Here is a 14,459-nt window from a genome sequence, read left to right as displayed (position 1 = left end):
CCCTCCAACCTGTCTCTCAATTGAAAAAGAGCTTAGACAGGAACCAGACGTTCGCTCTGCAGGCACTTCTTCTACACAGACACGAGCACCTAAGGAATTCTGCAATACAAAACATGGATGCTGAATGAATCTGCACATACTAAGGATTAGACAGCTATTGAAACAGGGTCTCTCTTGGAATTATGTTCCACTTGGGCCCATCCGAGTACCAGAAGTCCGTTTGAGAACACAGAAGCACATTTTACAGTGCTTCCAGTATGTGAGAAAAACAGCAGATGGATCAATCGCTACGGTCTCAGCTCACTTCAAGTGACAAGTATTATGGAAACAACGCTGTGGTTCTTCACCGCACCACAATAACTTTGACAAAGTGCTGACTCGCATAATAAGCAAATTTAGATATTGCTGTCAAATCCAAATGAAGTGGATTGAATTTCGCCTTTTATAGATAAAAGTGCTGAATGCATCTTCTGTACCTGCTGTACGGAATCCCTATCTTCCAATTCCACCGAAGGCTCTCCACGTGCTATTATTTCACCTATGTGCTATTATTCTTACTTATTCCTCAAACTTCATAATGACCAACTCAACTTTTTTTTTTTTTTTGGTAAAAGATAAGGATGGAATGGCGTGTCAACTCCTTTTAATCTACGCAGCCACACTCCTAGTCTTGAAATCTTGTCCCCTCTTGTTTCAGACAGCCCTCCATTCTTTGGCTTCCCTCTTAAGTAATTACTTCTTTAACTTGTCTTTCAGGTCATCTTCCTTATTCCTCTCAAACGAAGCTCACCGAGGGAAAGGGTGTAACACGTTTGGCCTTCTCTTTTCTCTATCCCGTTCCAACATCACTTTATCCAAAACACAACATCCAATTATCTTCTCAATATAGATGATTTCACACAAATCAAACTCTTCCTCCAATTTACTGCTTCTCTCTACACATTTTCCCAGCTGTTCATGTAAATCTATCTAGCAATGCCACCTTCTCCAAATTCAAGTACTTTTCACCACAGCTTTTCTTGACGAACTTTGGCAATCTGAGCCTCCTGCCTAGGTTACAGACCAATGACAAATGCACAAGTCTTCAAGTCTTTCTTGTTCCTACATCTTTTGCATGCAGTAACTGTATCAGCATTTTGCAAGTTTTCTGCAGTCTTTCTAAAATGTGTTCTGCTTAGTCTACTCATATGTCTAAAACTCTAATCCAGGCCCTGAGTCTTTCCTTTTAAGTTGTGTTAGTCTTCTGGTTCAGGTCACTGTACATTCACGCAAACAGTACTGCTGGAACAACTTGAGGTGAGCTGCGGGAGGAGAGAATAACTGAAGCTACATAAAAAACTCTGCTAATGTGTATGAAGCCACAGTTTATTCATCTTCCTTTCATTGACACCTCAAATAATCTGTGTCTAATAATCTCTGGTCCAATTCCATTTTTATAACTACTTCCTTTGTAAACTCTCTAGAGCCAAGATTCTGTAGTTTGTACAGTGCCTGGAACTGAAATATTTACAGCAATAATTTAGGATCATTTGCATTGCAGTGATAGGAAAGATATCATAGACATAAAATCTGTACAGGAATTTACTCATTAACAGGGTAACTTTAAGGTTTCTCAGATCTTACCAGTTTAATTTGTGCTCTGTCGCTGGACTTTTGGTCCAACGCTCTGAGTTTCTTCTTCTGGATTTGGGCGTTTCCCTGCACTAATGCCAGTACCAAGGGCCGTTCTTCCTGATAATTTAAAACCAGTATTGACATTAAGACTCTATTGCACCTTCATATATTCAGGAAAAGCGTTTTGGTTTTTTTGTTGTTCTTTAAATTACCTGCTTGTAATAAGTGTGATTGCTGATTGTCTCCATGAGCATAGTGTAAGATACTACTTGCTTGACAGTAACCTGTTCAGATACAGTAGATATTTATTATAATAAATAAAATTTAGAACTGCAAGCAAATGTACAATTATGTTCTTTACAACAACAAAAAGAAGCCAATTGATTTATTTTCCATTATCAAGAAAAATCCTGCCAGAAACCATCCTGAATGTAGAAGAGTTCTTATGCTAAGAAAAAAGCAGCCTCATGGCAGTCTACAGCAGTTAAATATATATATACGCATTGTGAACAATATTAACTGCATACATATTTATGCATTATATTTGCAACAAGCAGAATGTTTATATATCCAAACATTTAAATTTTAAGTTGTTATAAATTTTAACATCTGTTCTCTGCCAAGTCTCCTCATCCTTTTTATTACTCTGTTACAGCAATACTAGCAAATCCTTAGCATAACTAAGCTGTGAAAAAAACCAACCAACCCCACACAAGTAACTTAAAGAAAGAGGCAAACTATTTTCTGGTTCATGTAAACGATCCACTGGCAACCTTGACACGGAACACTCTGCATAAACAGCGCAAATTAGTAAAAGCAGTTGCAAGGTTTCTTATTCTGAACAGTTGTGGTGTTCTGGTTATGTTCTGGATGCTTAAACAAAACACAGATTACAGTCTTTTACGAATAGTAAACACACAACCTGTTAAGACTGCAAAGAAAGGAAAAGTTGTGCTAGATTTGATCGCAATTTTGATTTATCACAAACCACAGCTTAAGTTTCTGTATAAAGGAAGTAACCAAAGTTTGCCTCCACAATATGAGAATATCCACACAAAACTGTGGAAATTTATTACATATGGAAAGAGTGGTAGTGAAATCAGGGAAAAGATAACACACAAATTTTGTTATCAAATACACAAAGTGAACTTCTCTCTTTCATTATCTTTCCTTTAAAGTAACCTAGGATAATGTTTATTAATTTTTGTTTAATCACACTTGTGATCCCTCCCACTCAAAATGTACAAATACTGTTCTAGATGAGCATTTTAGAAATAAAAGTGACAAGCAAGTTCACTCTATGAAATAATTTTTATGTTTCAAGAACAGAAACAAGGCCAGTTCAAGTCGTAGGCAGCAGCTGTCACCAAAAATCTATCCACATTATTTTGATGTTTTCTCTGTCTTTCCATAGTTGCAAGGATTTGGAGATCCTCTACAGACAGGCACTGCCATAATACCTTGCTGCTGAATTCCACTTGCTCCTGTATGAGAGTCTCCCAGGGCACATGGCTGAACAACTGTATGGCCATCACTAGTTCCAAGCGGAGCTCCTGGAAAGGCAGGAAAAAAGACTTAAACATAAGAGAAGATACAATTCCAGTTCTGGAATTTTAAATGTTGGTGTTTTTTCCCCCTCCACTTCACAACAGGTCCAAAGCCCTAACGCTTCCATCTTTCCAAATTCACACTTGCAAGTTCAGATGAATACAGACTAACATCCTAAAAAATGGATAAGTTCCTGCTGTGAAAAGTGTAAGTAGATGTATACATTTAAGTATATGTGTATATGCTTTAAGGAGAAAAGAATGCACATAATGTTGTTTGGTTGTTTTTTTTTAACTAAGCCTGTCCTGTGTTCTAAATCTCTGAACTTAAAAAGAAATAAAAGCTCAAGCACCCAGCTTTAAGGAGTCTAGACTTCAATTCTTCAAGAGCAACTGTACTGGCTGAGAATAAGGTCCATCTTCTTCCACAATCTGCTTCTTACCTTGACTAAAGCCTGAGAACACAAACCCAGTAAATTTCCAGTTCTGTTGTATCCTTTTACAATGAGGAGTCCAAGCTGTATACAGTATTCAAGATATTGACGCACCATGGATTTATACAATGTTAATACTATTCTTATTTTTATTTTTTTTTATTTACAAAGGCTAGCATTAGCTAGTTACTATGTTACAATAAGAATGTTAACAGTCTAAAGTAATTTTCATCAAAAATGTACGATAAATTCTATATTAAGTTATTTAAGACACTGTCAGCCACGTTGCTGTTGACAATATAGTAGAATTAAATTTCGGTAAGCAATCTAACACTAGGATTAGAAAAGTAACAGTTCTGACAGTGATTTGTCAATTTTCATATTACAAATATCAGGATGCTTGTAGACTTCTAGAAGAAAATCACATTCAAATGCTTTTGAAATCAAACTGTTTGATAGATGTTAATAAGTAATTTTCGGGGAGAAAATAGGCTAAAAAGGTCTTACATGTTTAAGAAAAAAATCTAGGAGGTGTCTATATACAAATACTACCAAACTTAGTGAATAAAATTGAAAATGTTTGTGATTGGCACTGAAAATTGTCTTGTGAAAACAACTCACTCTTATAATATATAATGTCAAAGGCATTATAAAAGAAGCTTGTACAGTTCAGTTCCAATTCTAGGTATTGAAAGAATTTGACTGACCTCCTGTACTACCACAACCAGAAATGCTCTCTCCTGGTGAATAGCCCATTAGGCCACCATTTCCATTTCCATTTGGATTAGAAGGCACTGTTGCAAGAAGACCTAAGCAATGAAATAAAATATATAGCCATAAAGAAAGACAGCACAAAAAGATTAATTGTAGCATGCTTTTTTCCCTCATGATAGTCAATTCTCCACCCTCACCCTCAGTGGTTTACCTTTATAACAGGAGAATCTCTCTTTATCTTGCCTAATTCTGGGATCTTGCCAAGTAATTTTAGTTCACAATCACTTAACAGGCATATTCTACATACTATTCTGCATAACTTTCCCAATATTCATTAGCACATTAGTTGAAGTGCAAGGCATCCCAATTCAATATCCAGTATGTGAACATACTGACTGCTTACACGTTCCTGAGCAACACAAGTGCACATGGTTTACCTCTCAGAGCACAGGGGGAAAGTCTTTCCTAACTAGGAAGAATGCTACCAGAGGTTGCGCTGGTCTCTATTTGAGCAGCAGCATTTGCAAATCCAAATACAATATAGCTGAAGTTATGAACCACATTAATTTTCTAATCACTGGTATCGATCTATGTGTTCAAGAGTATCAAAACATACAGAAGACCCAGTTTAACCAAAGAACTTCCAAAAACCCACAGAAAAAAAATTCTGGGTAAGATTTGGAAAGAGGCACTCCACTCAAACTCTTTCTTCCCTTTCTTGATTACATTTAATGTCTTCATTGATTTAGATACACAATCCTGGTCACCACACTGAACTCATACCTGATTACCGCTACTATAGGACAAAATGATTAATTGCTAGAAGGTGAGAGAAGCTCTCAAATAAATAAAGCCAATAGCCTATAACCATACCCAGTCCTCTGTATCGCGAAAGCTGCTGGTAGATTTGTTTCATCCTCTCAATATTCAGACGGCTTGCCTCGGCATGATTTACCATTGGTTTGGGATAATTAACTCCTATAATACATTTAGCAGCCTTCTGGACACTCTCTGGGGCATTCCAAGGATCATAGATGTATTTTGCAGGGAAACCTCTAAGTACTGGCAAATAACGTCTTAAAAAAAAAATAAAAAGGTCATTTAAGTATAAAGCCACCTGACAGTTTAAGCAACATCCATGAATCGCTGCAATTTCTGAACTGTGAGTTACCTGATATAATCTCCATTTGGGTCAGTTCTTCTGCCAAAGCCCACTGGACAGTAGCAGTGAAAAAACTGCTGAAAGAAGGAACTACAGGATAGCCACATCCAGCTTCCAGCATTCACACTCCAATCCGCATCAAGTAAGAGCTCTTCAAAGACCTTAAGAAATTCGAGCAACAAGTTAGTCTGAACACAGCACACCTTCGAGACACCTACTTTTTCAGGAACTGTTCTGTGTTTCTGATTTTCAGTTTCTGGAATTTGAGCAACAAGTTATTCTGAACATGGCCCAACTTTAAGACATCTACTTTTTCAGGAATTGTTCTGAGCTTCTGATTTCAGCAGAAGAAAACCAGCTCTTCAACACAGCAACACTTTCTTACCTGGCAACATCCACAGAATGCTCAGTACACAATTGCAAATACTTAGCTTAAACGACAAACTCAAGAACAGAAGTGCAGCCTTTTGGCTTTTACCCTGTAAAAAACCTCATGGACATCTCAGAAAGCTACAAGCAAGAAGTTACACATTCTTGCATAAACATATCCCCAAAGGATGGCTGAAGCCTGTTTGCTTGCAAGTGGCATTTGTTGCTTTCAGGAGAGTTGCTTCATCACATTACAACGAGTAAGCTGTGCAAACTTCCAGAAAACAGGGAACATATAAAGCACATTTCAAACTAAAATTGTCAGTCTGAATACTTTAACTTGCCCACCACCTTTCACTATGCGAGGAGTCCCAAGAGCAGAATTCAAGAGTTTCAGGGCAACACAAACATTCAGAAGTTGCATTCTTGAAGGCCAATAGTTTATCTAGTAAGTCACAGTTTTGAGGATGCATATTTAAATCCTGGAGGTGTATGAAGCACGGTGGTGAAGAATGGTGGGACAGATAATGAACTCTGGTCTGAAGACAAAAAGTCTTCTCTGGTAATTGTTATCCCTATTATATTAAAAATAACCCATGAGGAAGTTGAAGATTTATGAGGGTGTTACTTTAAATCTGACTCTCAACAGCTGTGAAGCATTCAAGTTTCCAGCATTGTTTTCTAATTATTAACACAGACAATATTAACTTGTATAAAAAGAAGTGTCTCTGCTAAGTCAGACCACTAGCAATACAGACTAACAAGAGAAGCCTTATTCTTTGAAGAACATTCAAGTACCTTTTATAAAAAGAGCATGCTAAGAAAACAGATACTTATTTAATACATATTTTTTTCAAGTTCCAATTTTCCTTTCAAACTTGCATCCTCTCCAAACGTTCCAAAAAAACCCCATCATCTTTCTCCATGCTAAGCCACTAAAACTTAACATCTTACTACTGCCACCCAACTTCAATTAATATTGCAATAGAAAGCCTAAATAAGGTAATACCATTACACAAGGAAATCTCTCTACACATATTCAATAAAGAATTCATTCTACAATATATACTGAATAAGTGTTACAAAAGTATCTTTATCTAAATATCTGCAACTATGATCTAAAAATACTTCTAAAAACATTTTAAATAGAAAGTCACTAATAATGTAGCAAGATCTTTAGATGAACATTAAGTGTTAGCACACCACTGTTCCACTAGATGCTGCCATGTAATAAGAATTTGGAAATAATGTTGTCACAGAAGGCCAGATTAACTTTTGCTCGCTCAGCTGTATAAATTAAAAATCCTTCCACTGCACAAATCTGGGCCCTCCATATACCTGTGTTATTTCAAATGCAAGAACAAGTTAGCATTTACCTGTAATATACAACTTTGTTGTTTGCCTGAGCTATCTACGTATGTGAATCTTCAATGTCTTTATCTATGAACTGCAGAGGAAAATTCCGAAAGCAGCTTATGCTGTTGTGTAACCAAGACAATTTTTTTTTTAAACGAAAGTATTTGCTTACAACTGATTTTGTAAGAAAGGTGAAATTTTGTAAGATTATATACATATATAAATATGAGGTCACAATCCTGAAGTAAATTCTTTTTCCAATTTCAAAAACAAAAAAATATTTTTAATTATCAGTGCTCAGTAAAAGATGTGCTACCCTTCTAAAAATTTAAAACTGATTCAAAGGCCGACATTAAATTATTCCATTCTTTTCTTTAAAAGACCTACATTTGTAACTTGAACTTCAGCATCTCTTGGATACTTGCATAGAAATTAATTACCCTGAAACTTCAGCCAAATCATGTTGCCCATACTCACACTTCTAACACTGGGTCAAGGGACAGAAATTGCTGAAAGGAGACTCTCAGCTTTTAGTTTTCTCCCTTTAATTCCCGTGGTGCTTTCCCTTTGCAGGGAAGCAGATGGAGAAGTGAACAGAAACACTTCACACAGTATGACTGCAAAGAAATTTCATTTACTAGAGTAATCCATGTTTTTTTGCCAAGATTTAGGAAGAGCTCTCAAATTTAAAAGAACTGCAGATGTATTCTGACACTAATAATTCCAATAAAAAGGGGGCATTCAACAGGTAAAGCTTCAGCACCACTGGTTTATCAGAACCAATTCAATTTTGGCCACAGTTTAAGGTTTAAAATTCAACTTACACCACACAGTAACAATTGCAGAATGACTACCTGATACTTTAACAGGCACTTTAAGAAAATCAAGAATAAGAAACAATACCTTCATTCCTTCTTCCCAGCTAATCCAGAGGTCACCTCGAGTCAAAAAGCATGCTACAGCATGCCTGGCTAAATGGTGAATCCAACCTTCTTGACGAAGCTGCGTCATAATTGCATCAATCCAAGGAAAACCTGTCCTGCCTTCTGCCCACTTGGCCAAAGCCTCAGGATTCTTATCCCACGGAATTTGAACACAAATAGGATTCCCCTCCATTTTATCAAACCGTGGATTGTTAGTCGCTGCTGTGTAGAAAAATTCACGCCATAACAGCTGGCCATAGAGGGAGAGAGGAGGGGAGCTGTTCTTTTTTACCTGAAGACCATCATTAAAGGAAAACATGTTATCAGGAGAAGAAGTAGGGAAAAATCACAGCACCTAAGAATGTGTATCTGACTACGCAGAAGTCATACCTTTTTGTATAGATCCGTTAACTTGAAATAAAAAAGACGACAGGACAAACAGCCAAAGCGGAGGTAGGGACTAAGCCCTGTAGGACTTGCCAGAAGGGAATTTGCATTCATTCGTGGTCTTTCAAAGTTTGCTACCCAAGCCTTAAAAACAAACCCAAAACAAAACAAAAAACACACAGTAATATCAGACTACAGGCTAGGTAGCAATTCATAATCATAAAGGGAGGAATCACGCACTGTCTATAAATAAATCCAGATGCTGGACATGTTACCTATAATATCCAGGGGCTCCTCTTGAATCAGCAGAATACCTAGATATCTAAAATATAATTCACCTCAATGCAGAAGGCATGAACTGTCTTCCAGAACAAGCTATCCCTTTCTTTTAAATACAAAGGAAACATGGGCAACTAGCAAAGTTATAAAAAGTTCATTTAATCAACTTCAAAGTTATAATGTATGTTTCAAGTAAAATTCCCTCCAAAGAAAAAAATAATTATTTTTTTTTAGTAGAAAACAGTATAACAGACTTCCTCTAAAATTCAAATTAAATACAACCTGCTATTACCTTTTAAAGTTAAGAAACAGCAACTTGATTTATAGCATTTTATCGAGGCTTGAGCTCAAGTTCGTGGTTTTGAAATTTTTTAAAATTACTTGCCCAATTTCTTTTACATTTCATTGCAAAGAGCAACTGCTTCCCAAATATGTCATACTTGCAATGATTTGAAACATACCTTTCGTTCTAAATGTCTTTCCAATCGCGTGAGAGCTTCTGTTTCTCCCCCTGGCCATACTGCAGAAGGCAGACCATCTGTGTCAAAACCTGAAAAACAAATTGAAACAAGGAAATTCCTTGTTTGCTTATACTGCAGAGCGACAAAATCCTAGCATATTGATACTTGCCTACATTTTATTCTATCTTGAGAATAACCCTAAGCTGAACAGATAGCAAAGTACAAGTTTTAAAACAGCATGCAACCAAGTCTTATCAGAGCACATTCAATACCTCTAATTTGCAGAAAAAGCCAAGTTTTACTTTTACATTAATTTACAAGTTTTACATGCTGAATGGTCTTACTTCAATTCCACTACTTCTGTTTTGCATAAAGTGAACTTTCTATCATTTTTCACATTATTTTCAAGTTCTCAGCTCCGCAATATGTGGGCTATCCCAAAACCACAACTTTTTTTTTTTTTTAATTAATACTAAGAAGCAACAACTGCCATTGTAATTTACAGGATATCTAAAATATTTTTCCATCGAGTTAAAAGCATGAGTGCTATCTTCAGAGCATTTCTAGGTTTCATTGACCTTGACTTAAATTACAGATGGCGATTATTGTCAATTTGATGATAAACACATAATTGCACTGGAAAAGAAAGATGAAAAGAAAGTAACAAGATTTATTCCACACCCCCAACCCCTCCCCCAAGATTGTTCACCAGGTGCATGAGATAACATGTTTGCCTATAGTTTAACTTCTCTACAGTGAGATCTTCTCTTCTTAAAAATGCTTTAGAAGTAAAGTCTGTTGCATGAGAGTTCGAACAGACTAGACTGAGCAGCCACATCTTAGCCAAAATCTGTCCAGACCCTTTTGTTAGCAATTTGGAGGTATTTGCTTGTATTTTGGGATGGGAGGGAAGGATTCACAGAACAACAGCTTGATACTATTTATTAAAATTAAATTTACAGAAACATTTATTTTTTTTATTTTAAGAAGCTTCTAAATTATTTGCATTATTATCTTTTTTTTTGTATTGCAAGACAAGAGGGCTTTTTTAATTAACTTGTAAAATGACAGATTAGTGACGTGAAGCACAAAGATACCAAATGCACTTAATGCAAAATGAAGTATCAAAGACTATTAGTAGCTTAATGATTATTTGGTACTATGGGAAAAATGGCTACGCTGTATTTACAAGAAGCCAAACAGTACTTAGTGTACTTTGATCTATCTGACCTTTCATTTAAAAGAAAACTACAGTTGTTGTTCCTTTTGTATGTCATAATTGGCATCAGTTTAACAACCATAAGTAGAACCACTCTTGTGGTTATTTTAAGTATTATGCTTTTAGTGGTAGATTACGTCTTACTTTTCACAATGTTAAAGCAATCTTTGAACATACCTAGCTCTTCAAGTGATGGCACACCATATTTCTCGTCATGGTCATCAGAAACTGGAGTAGTACATTTTTCCATTACTTCTGGGGTTATAGTTTCCACTGGCATCTCCAGTGGTTCCATTCTACTAATCAGGGTCTGGAATCGCTTGTAAGTAAGAGGAGGCTGTCCTCCATTTAATTCTATTATTCTGGATTGAAAAAAAAGAAAAGTAGTATGTCAGACAATAGTATATAACAATTCTTTATTTTTTATAAAATATACACACAGAGAAATATCTTCTTACCTGCCTCTAGCATGTTATATGAAATCACAGATATACATGGTAATCCAGACAGTTTGAACTTTAATTTTGCTATCCTTTTTTCCCCATTAGGAAGATATATAAACTGTTTATGACCAAGTCAACTATTCTTCATTCCTGGGCTGAGGGAAGTCACTCAAGAATGACTAAGTAATGAATATGGACAGCTCAAGGCAAAGAAAAATACAGATCAGCAAAGCAAATGAGAGACTATAGCTACATAAAGATACATCCAAGCCACCTACAAGACTATGCTATTTACATTAAAAAAAAAAAAAATCAGTTTTTCTAGTCTGGTACTGAGAACAGTATTCTGTTGAATACAGTGACTGTTGTAAAAACACACAATTTCCATATTCTGCATTGTCACCTTAAATACATCTAAAATCTTGGAAACGGAAAACTTCAAAGAAACACTTTACAAATTGGTACATGAAACGAACTGTTCATTTGGGCAGGGATGCATGTGTGGGGACAGAAGAAAAAGAATTTGCAATATAGGAATTAAAAAAATTAAAACCAGGTAGTGGTTTCAAAACAGTAAATAATTCCCTTTCCTCCCATAAGTCTAGCTGCCTCTCATACATTGGCTTGTAACAGAATAAAACAGGCATCTACCACAATAAATTACTCAATTTAAGAGAAGCCAAGTCATACTTTGGAATAGTTTGTGGACTAGGTTTCTATAACAGGGAGGTAATACTAATCCATTTAAATAGATCTGTGGAAAAATATAAACAAGACATTAAATAAGGCAATGCAGGGATATCAAACAATCCCCAATTACTTATTGGATACATCACTGATAGGAGACGGTTCTTGAAAAATAAAGGACTTTCTGCTAACTTGTGTACAACAAGCGAAATAAGGACAAAACAATCTAACAAAACAACAACAGATCTTATTTGGGAGAAGTTACAGGCATGTTTCAGTATCTTTATTATAAGACAGATAATTAACATGACCATTATTTTCAAAAGGACCCCAAATCAAAACTGTATTTCAGATACAGTTACGTATCATTTTTTGGAGTTGCAGAGTTCTACTCAGTATGTAATAAAATTTGGATGGATGGATAAAAGAGAAACATAAAACAAACCTGTAGTCTTCCTAACTATAAAGTGCTCTGCATAGAAAGCAGCACACAATATCTAACCAAATACTATGTAAAATTCATAATATTTTTTTTTTTACATTTTTAAAATCGGAGATAACGGTAACTTACTTGTCTAGGTCATATAACGTATGGGAAATTCGAACAATGACCTCCACTCCAGCTTCACTAGCCAGCTTCTTAATTGCTGCATCTCTTTCCTTTCCAAATGGTTCAGAATCATATTCAATAGAAAGTTTAGCAATATTCCATTCCTGCAACACGAAACAAAAATGTAGTCCTTCAGCAACTCAGGTGCTTGATGGTGAGGGAAAGAAGAATGGGAAGCATATGGACAAGATGGAATGCCAGCTTGCAGGAATACCTGCAGATAGTTGTCAGATACGCAAGGGCCCAAAGCACATGTAGATACACAGACTCACAAAAATAAAATCCAACGTTTTGGCATCTAAGTAGGAATCAGGTATAAAAAAAACCCCTCTATGTGTCCCATTACTGTGGGTGCACAGTAATGGGACAACTTCTGTGCAAATTTTGAAAACCCAGCTCTAACTCTAGGATCCATATACCACCTTAAGAAACACAACTGAAGGGAAAGATGACAGAGGCTGTATTCTGGACATTAATCAGCAACAGTATCTTGCTCTGCAGAAAAGCTTTTCACGTATGCCTGTTAGCTTTAACAGCTGAACTGAAGTAGAGGAGAGCAAAATAACTCCCCCTCCCCTCAAATCAAACACCACACACTTTCCTTCCCTTTTCCAAATCCTTACCCATCACCTACCAGAACAGACAATCTTCAAATTCTCAATTAAAAAAAAATAAAAATTAATCTGTTCCCTAAAAAGAAGACTCCTTCAAGTCTATATATCCTTTATGTCACAGATGATGTTACCAAGGCCAACAGAAACAGGTGGGGGAAAATAAGCAAAGAAAAGGATCAACTAGTGGCTACAGCTTCTGCAATAGTAGGAAACTGGAAAGGTGACATATGCATAGAATGATCCTAGAAAGTCATCCTGCCAATCAGACTCAGATAAATGCTTTTCAAATACCTCAATCTTAATCACTTGATTTAAACACCCCAGCCAGACTATTTCAGAGAACTGGATTTACACCAAAGAGACAAGGGGCACTCTACACTGTTCACTGAGGGTGCTGTTTTACTTCTGAACTCTAGCTCTCTCCTAGATGAAGCCCAGGTACAACCCTGAGGATAGGCAATTCCAAGAAGTGCTTGCTCTTTGAAAGAAGGCTTGGCTACTTCCATCATTAAGTTTGCCAAGACCAACCCAGCAGGCCCTGAATCCTCAAGCAACTTCCTACACCCTCATACAACATTTATTTCCCATTTCATAATGTAAAACCACTATCTGGCAAGTTGCAGCAGATATTTTTTCTAAATCTTTCTTTCCTCTGGCATATTGTAAAGAAAACTATAAAAAATGTGTCCAAGAGCCAGAGCCACATCCCCAAGGGAGCCAAGGAACTCCGAGATGAGTGCTACATGATGTGAATACATTCAGATCATATCAGTGTGATTTAGGTACTTAGAAGAAGTATGGACACAAATCGCTTTGCACATACCGCTGGATTCTTTTAGCAACATTGATGCCTTTAAAGAAAATAGAATTGGAACAATCTCTAATTCTTTATCAAGTCAGTCCCAAGTACCTAGAGATACAGAGCAGAACAGGACAAATTGAAGATAATGAGCCAAGAACCAACCAAAACTCGACAGGTTCAAGTTAACCAACAGGCCCCAAGTGGGTGCCCGCTACTAGTGGAAGTTGCAGTCAGATGGAATCACCATCCTCAATTTATTTAAAAAAAAAACCAAACACAACAACACAACAACCAAACAGAAAAAAAAACTAAAAGAATTTTGAAAAGACCTGTAAAGTCCACTGGTAAAATGATTCTGTCTCTATGCACTATTCCAGAGGATGACAGCCTACTGCTGCTATCAGCAGCATCTTTAGCTCGTACTGCTGAAAACGTGTGACACTGAATTCAGTGTCTTAAGGGAAGCAAAGCTGTTCTGAAGGACTGGAAGGCATAAAGCAAACAGTTATATATATATATACAGTTATATATATATATATATACACACATATATATATGCACACACACGAATGTAAAACCCTAAAGGTCCTTGAGGCTTTTTGCAAGGATAAAGATAGTTCAGTGCTCTGCCTTCAGCCTGTGAAAAGGGGAGCCCTATCAAGAAACAGCTGTGAAACATTCATCCCCAGGAAATCCACAGATGCTGGCATCTGTGATAGGGCTCCTGACACAAGGCTCTACAGAAGTTCCATTACCTCCTACCACCATTTATTTAAAAGTTATCTACTCCAAGCCAAAAAACATCTACATGTGTTCTTCAGGGTCAGGATCATCGCTC

The 14,459-nt window shown here is 36.5% G+C and overlaps 1 protein-coding gene across 1 annotated transcript in view; it reads right to left on the bottom strand.

The window, feature by feature from the left end:
* CRY1 (cryptochrome circadian regulator 1) overlaps window positions 1-14,459 on the bottom strand; it is a 38,232-nt gene that overhangs the window by 1,051 nt on the left and 22,722 nt on the right. The window contains exons 3-13 of the mRNA XM_074169129.1: window positions 12,167-12,309; window positions 10,643-10,827; window positions 9,247-9,335; window positions 8,510-8,650; window positions 8,100-8,411; window positions 5,481-5,632; window positions 5,183-5,385; window positions 4,303-4,404; window positions 3,075-3,167; window positions 1,827-1,898; window positions 1,624-1,731 (exon numbers count right to left, since the gene is read on the bottom strand). Coding sequence (XP_074025230.1) covers window positions 1,628-1,731; window positions 1,827-1,898; window positions 3,075-3,167; window positions 4,303-4,404; window positions 5,183-5,385; window positions 5,481-5,632; window positions 8,100-8,411; window positions 8,510-8,650; window positions 9,247-9,335; window positions 10,643-10,827; window positions 12,167-12,309 — 1,596 coding nt within the window. The 3' untranslated portion in view covers window positions 1,624-1,627. The remainder of the gene's footprint in view (window positions 1-1,623; window positions 1,732-1,826; window positions 1,899-3,074; window positions 3,168-4,302; window positions 4,405-5,182; window positions 5,386-5,480; window positions 5,633-8,099; window positions 8,412-8,509; window positions 8,651-9,246; window positions 9,336-10,642; window positions 10,828-12,166; window positions 12,310-14,459) is intronic.

Source organism: Numenius arquata, chromosome 2 (genome assembly GCF_964106895.1).
Source record: "Numenius arquata chromosome 2, bNumArq3.hap1.1, whole genome shotgun sequence".
Classification (NCBI taxonomy): domain Eukaryota; kingdom Metazoa; phylum Chordata; class Aves; order Charadriiformes; family Scolopacidae; genus Numenius; species Numenius arquata.
Note: the sequence above shows the minus strand (reverse complement) of the source record. Positions and strands in the feature narration are given on the sequence as shown.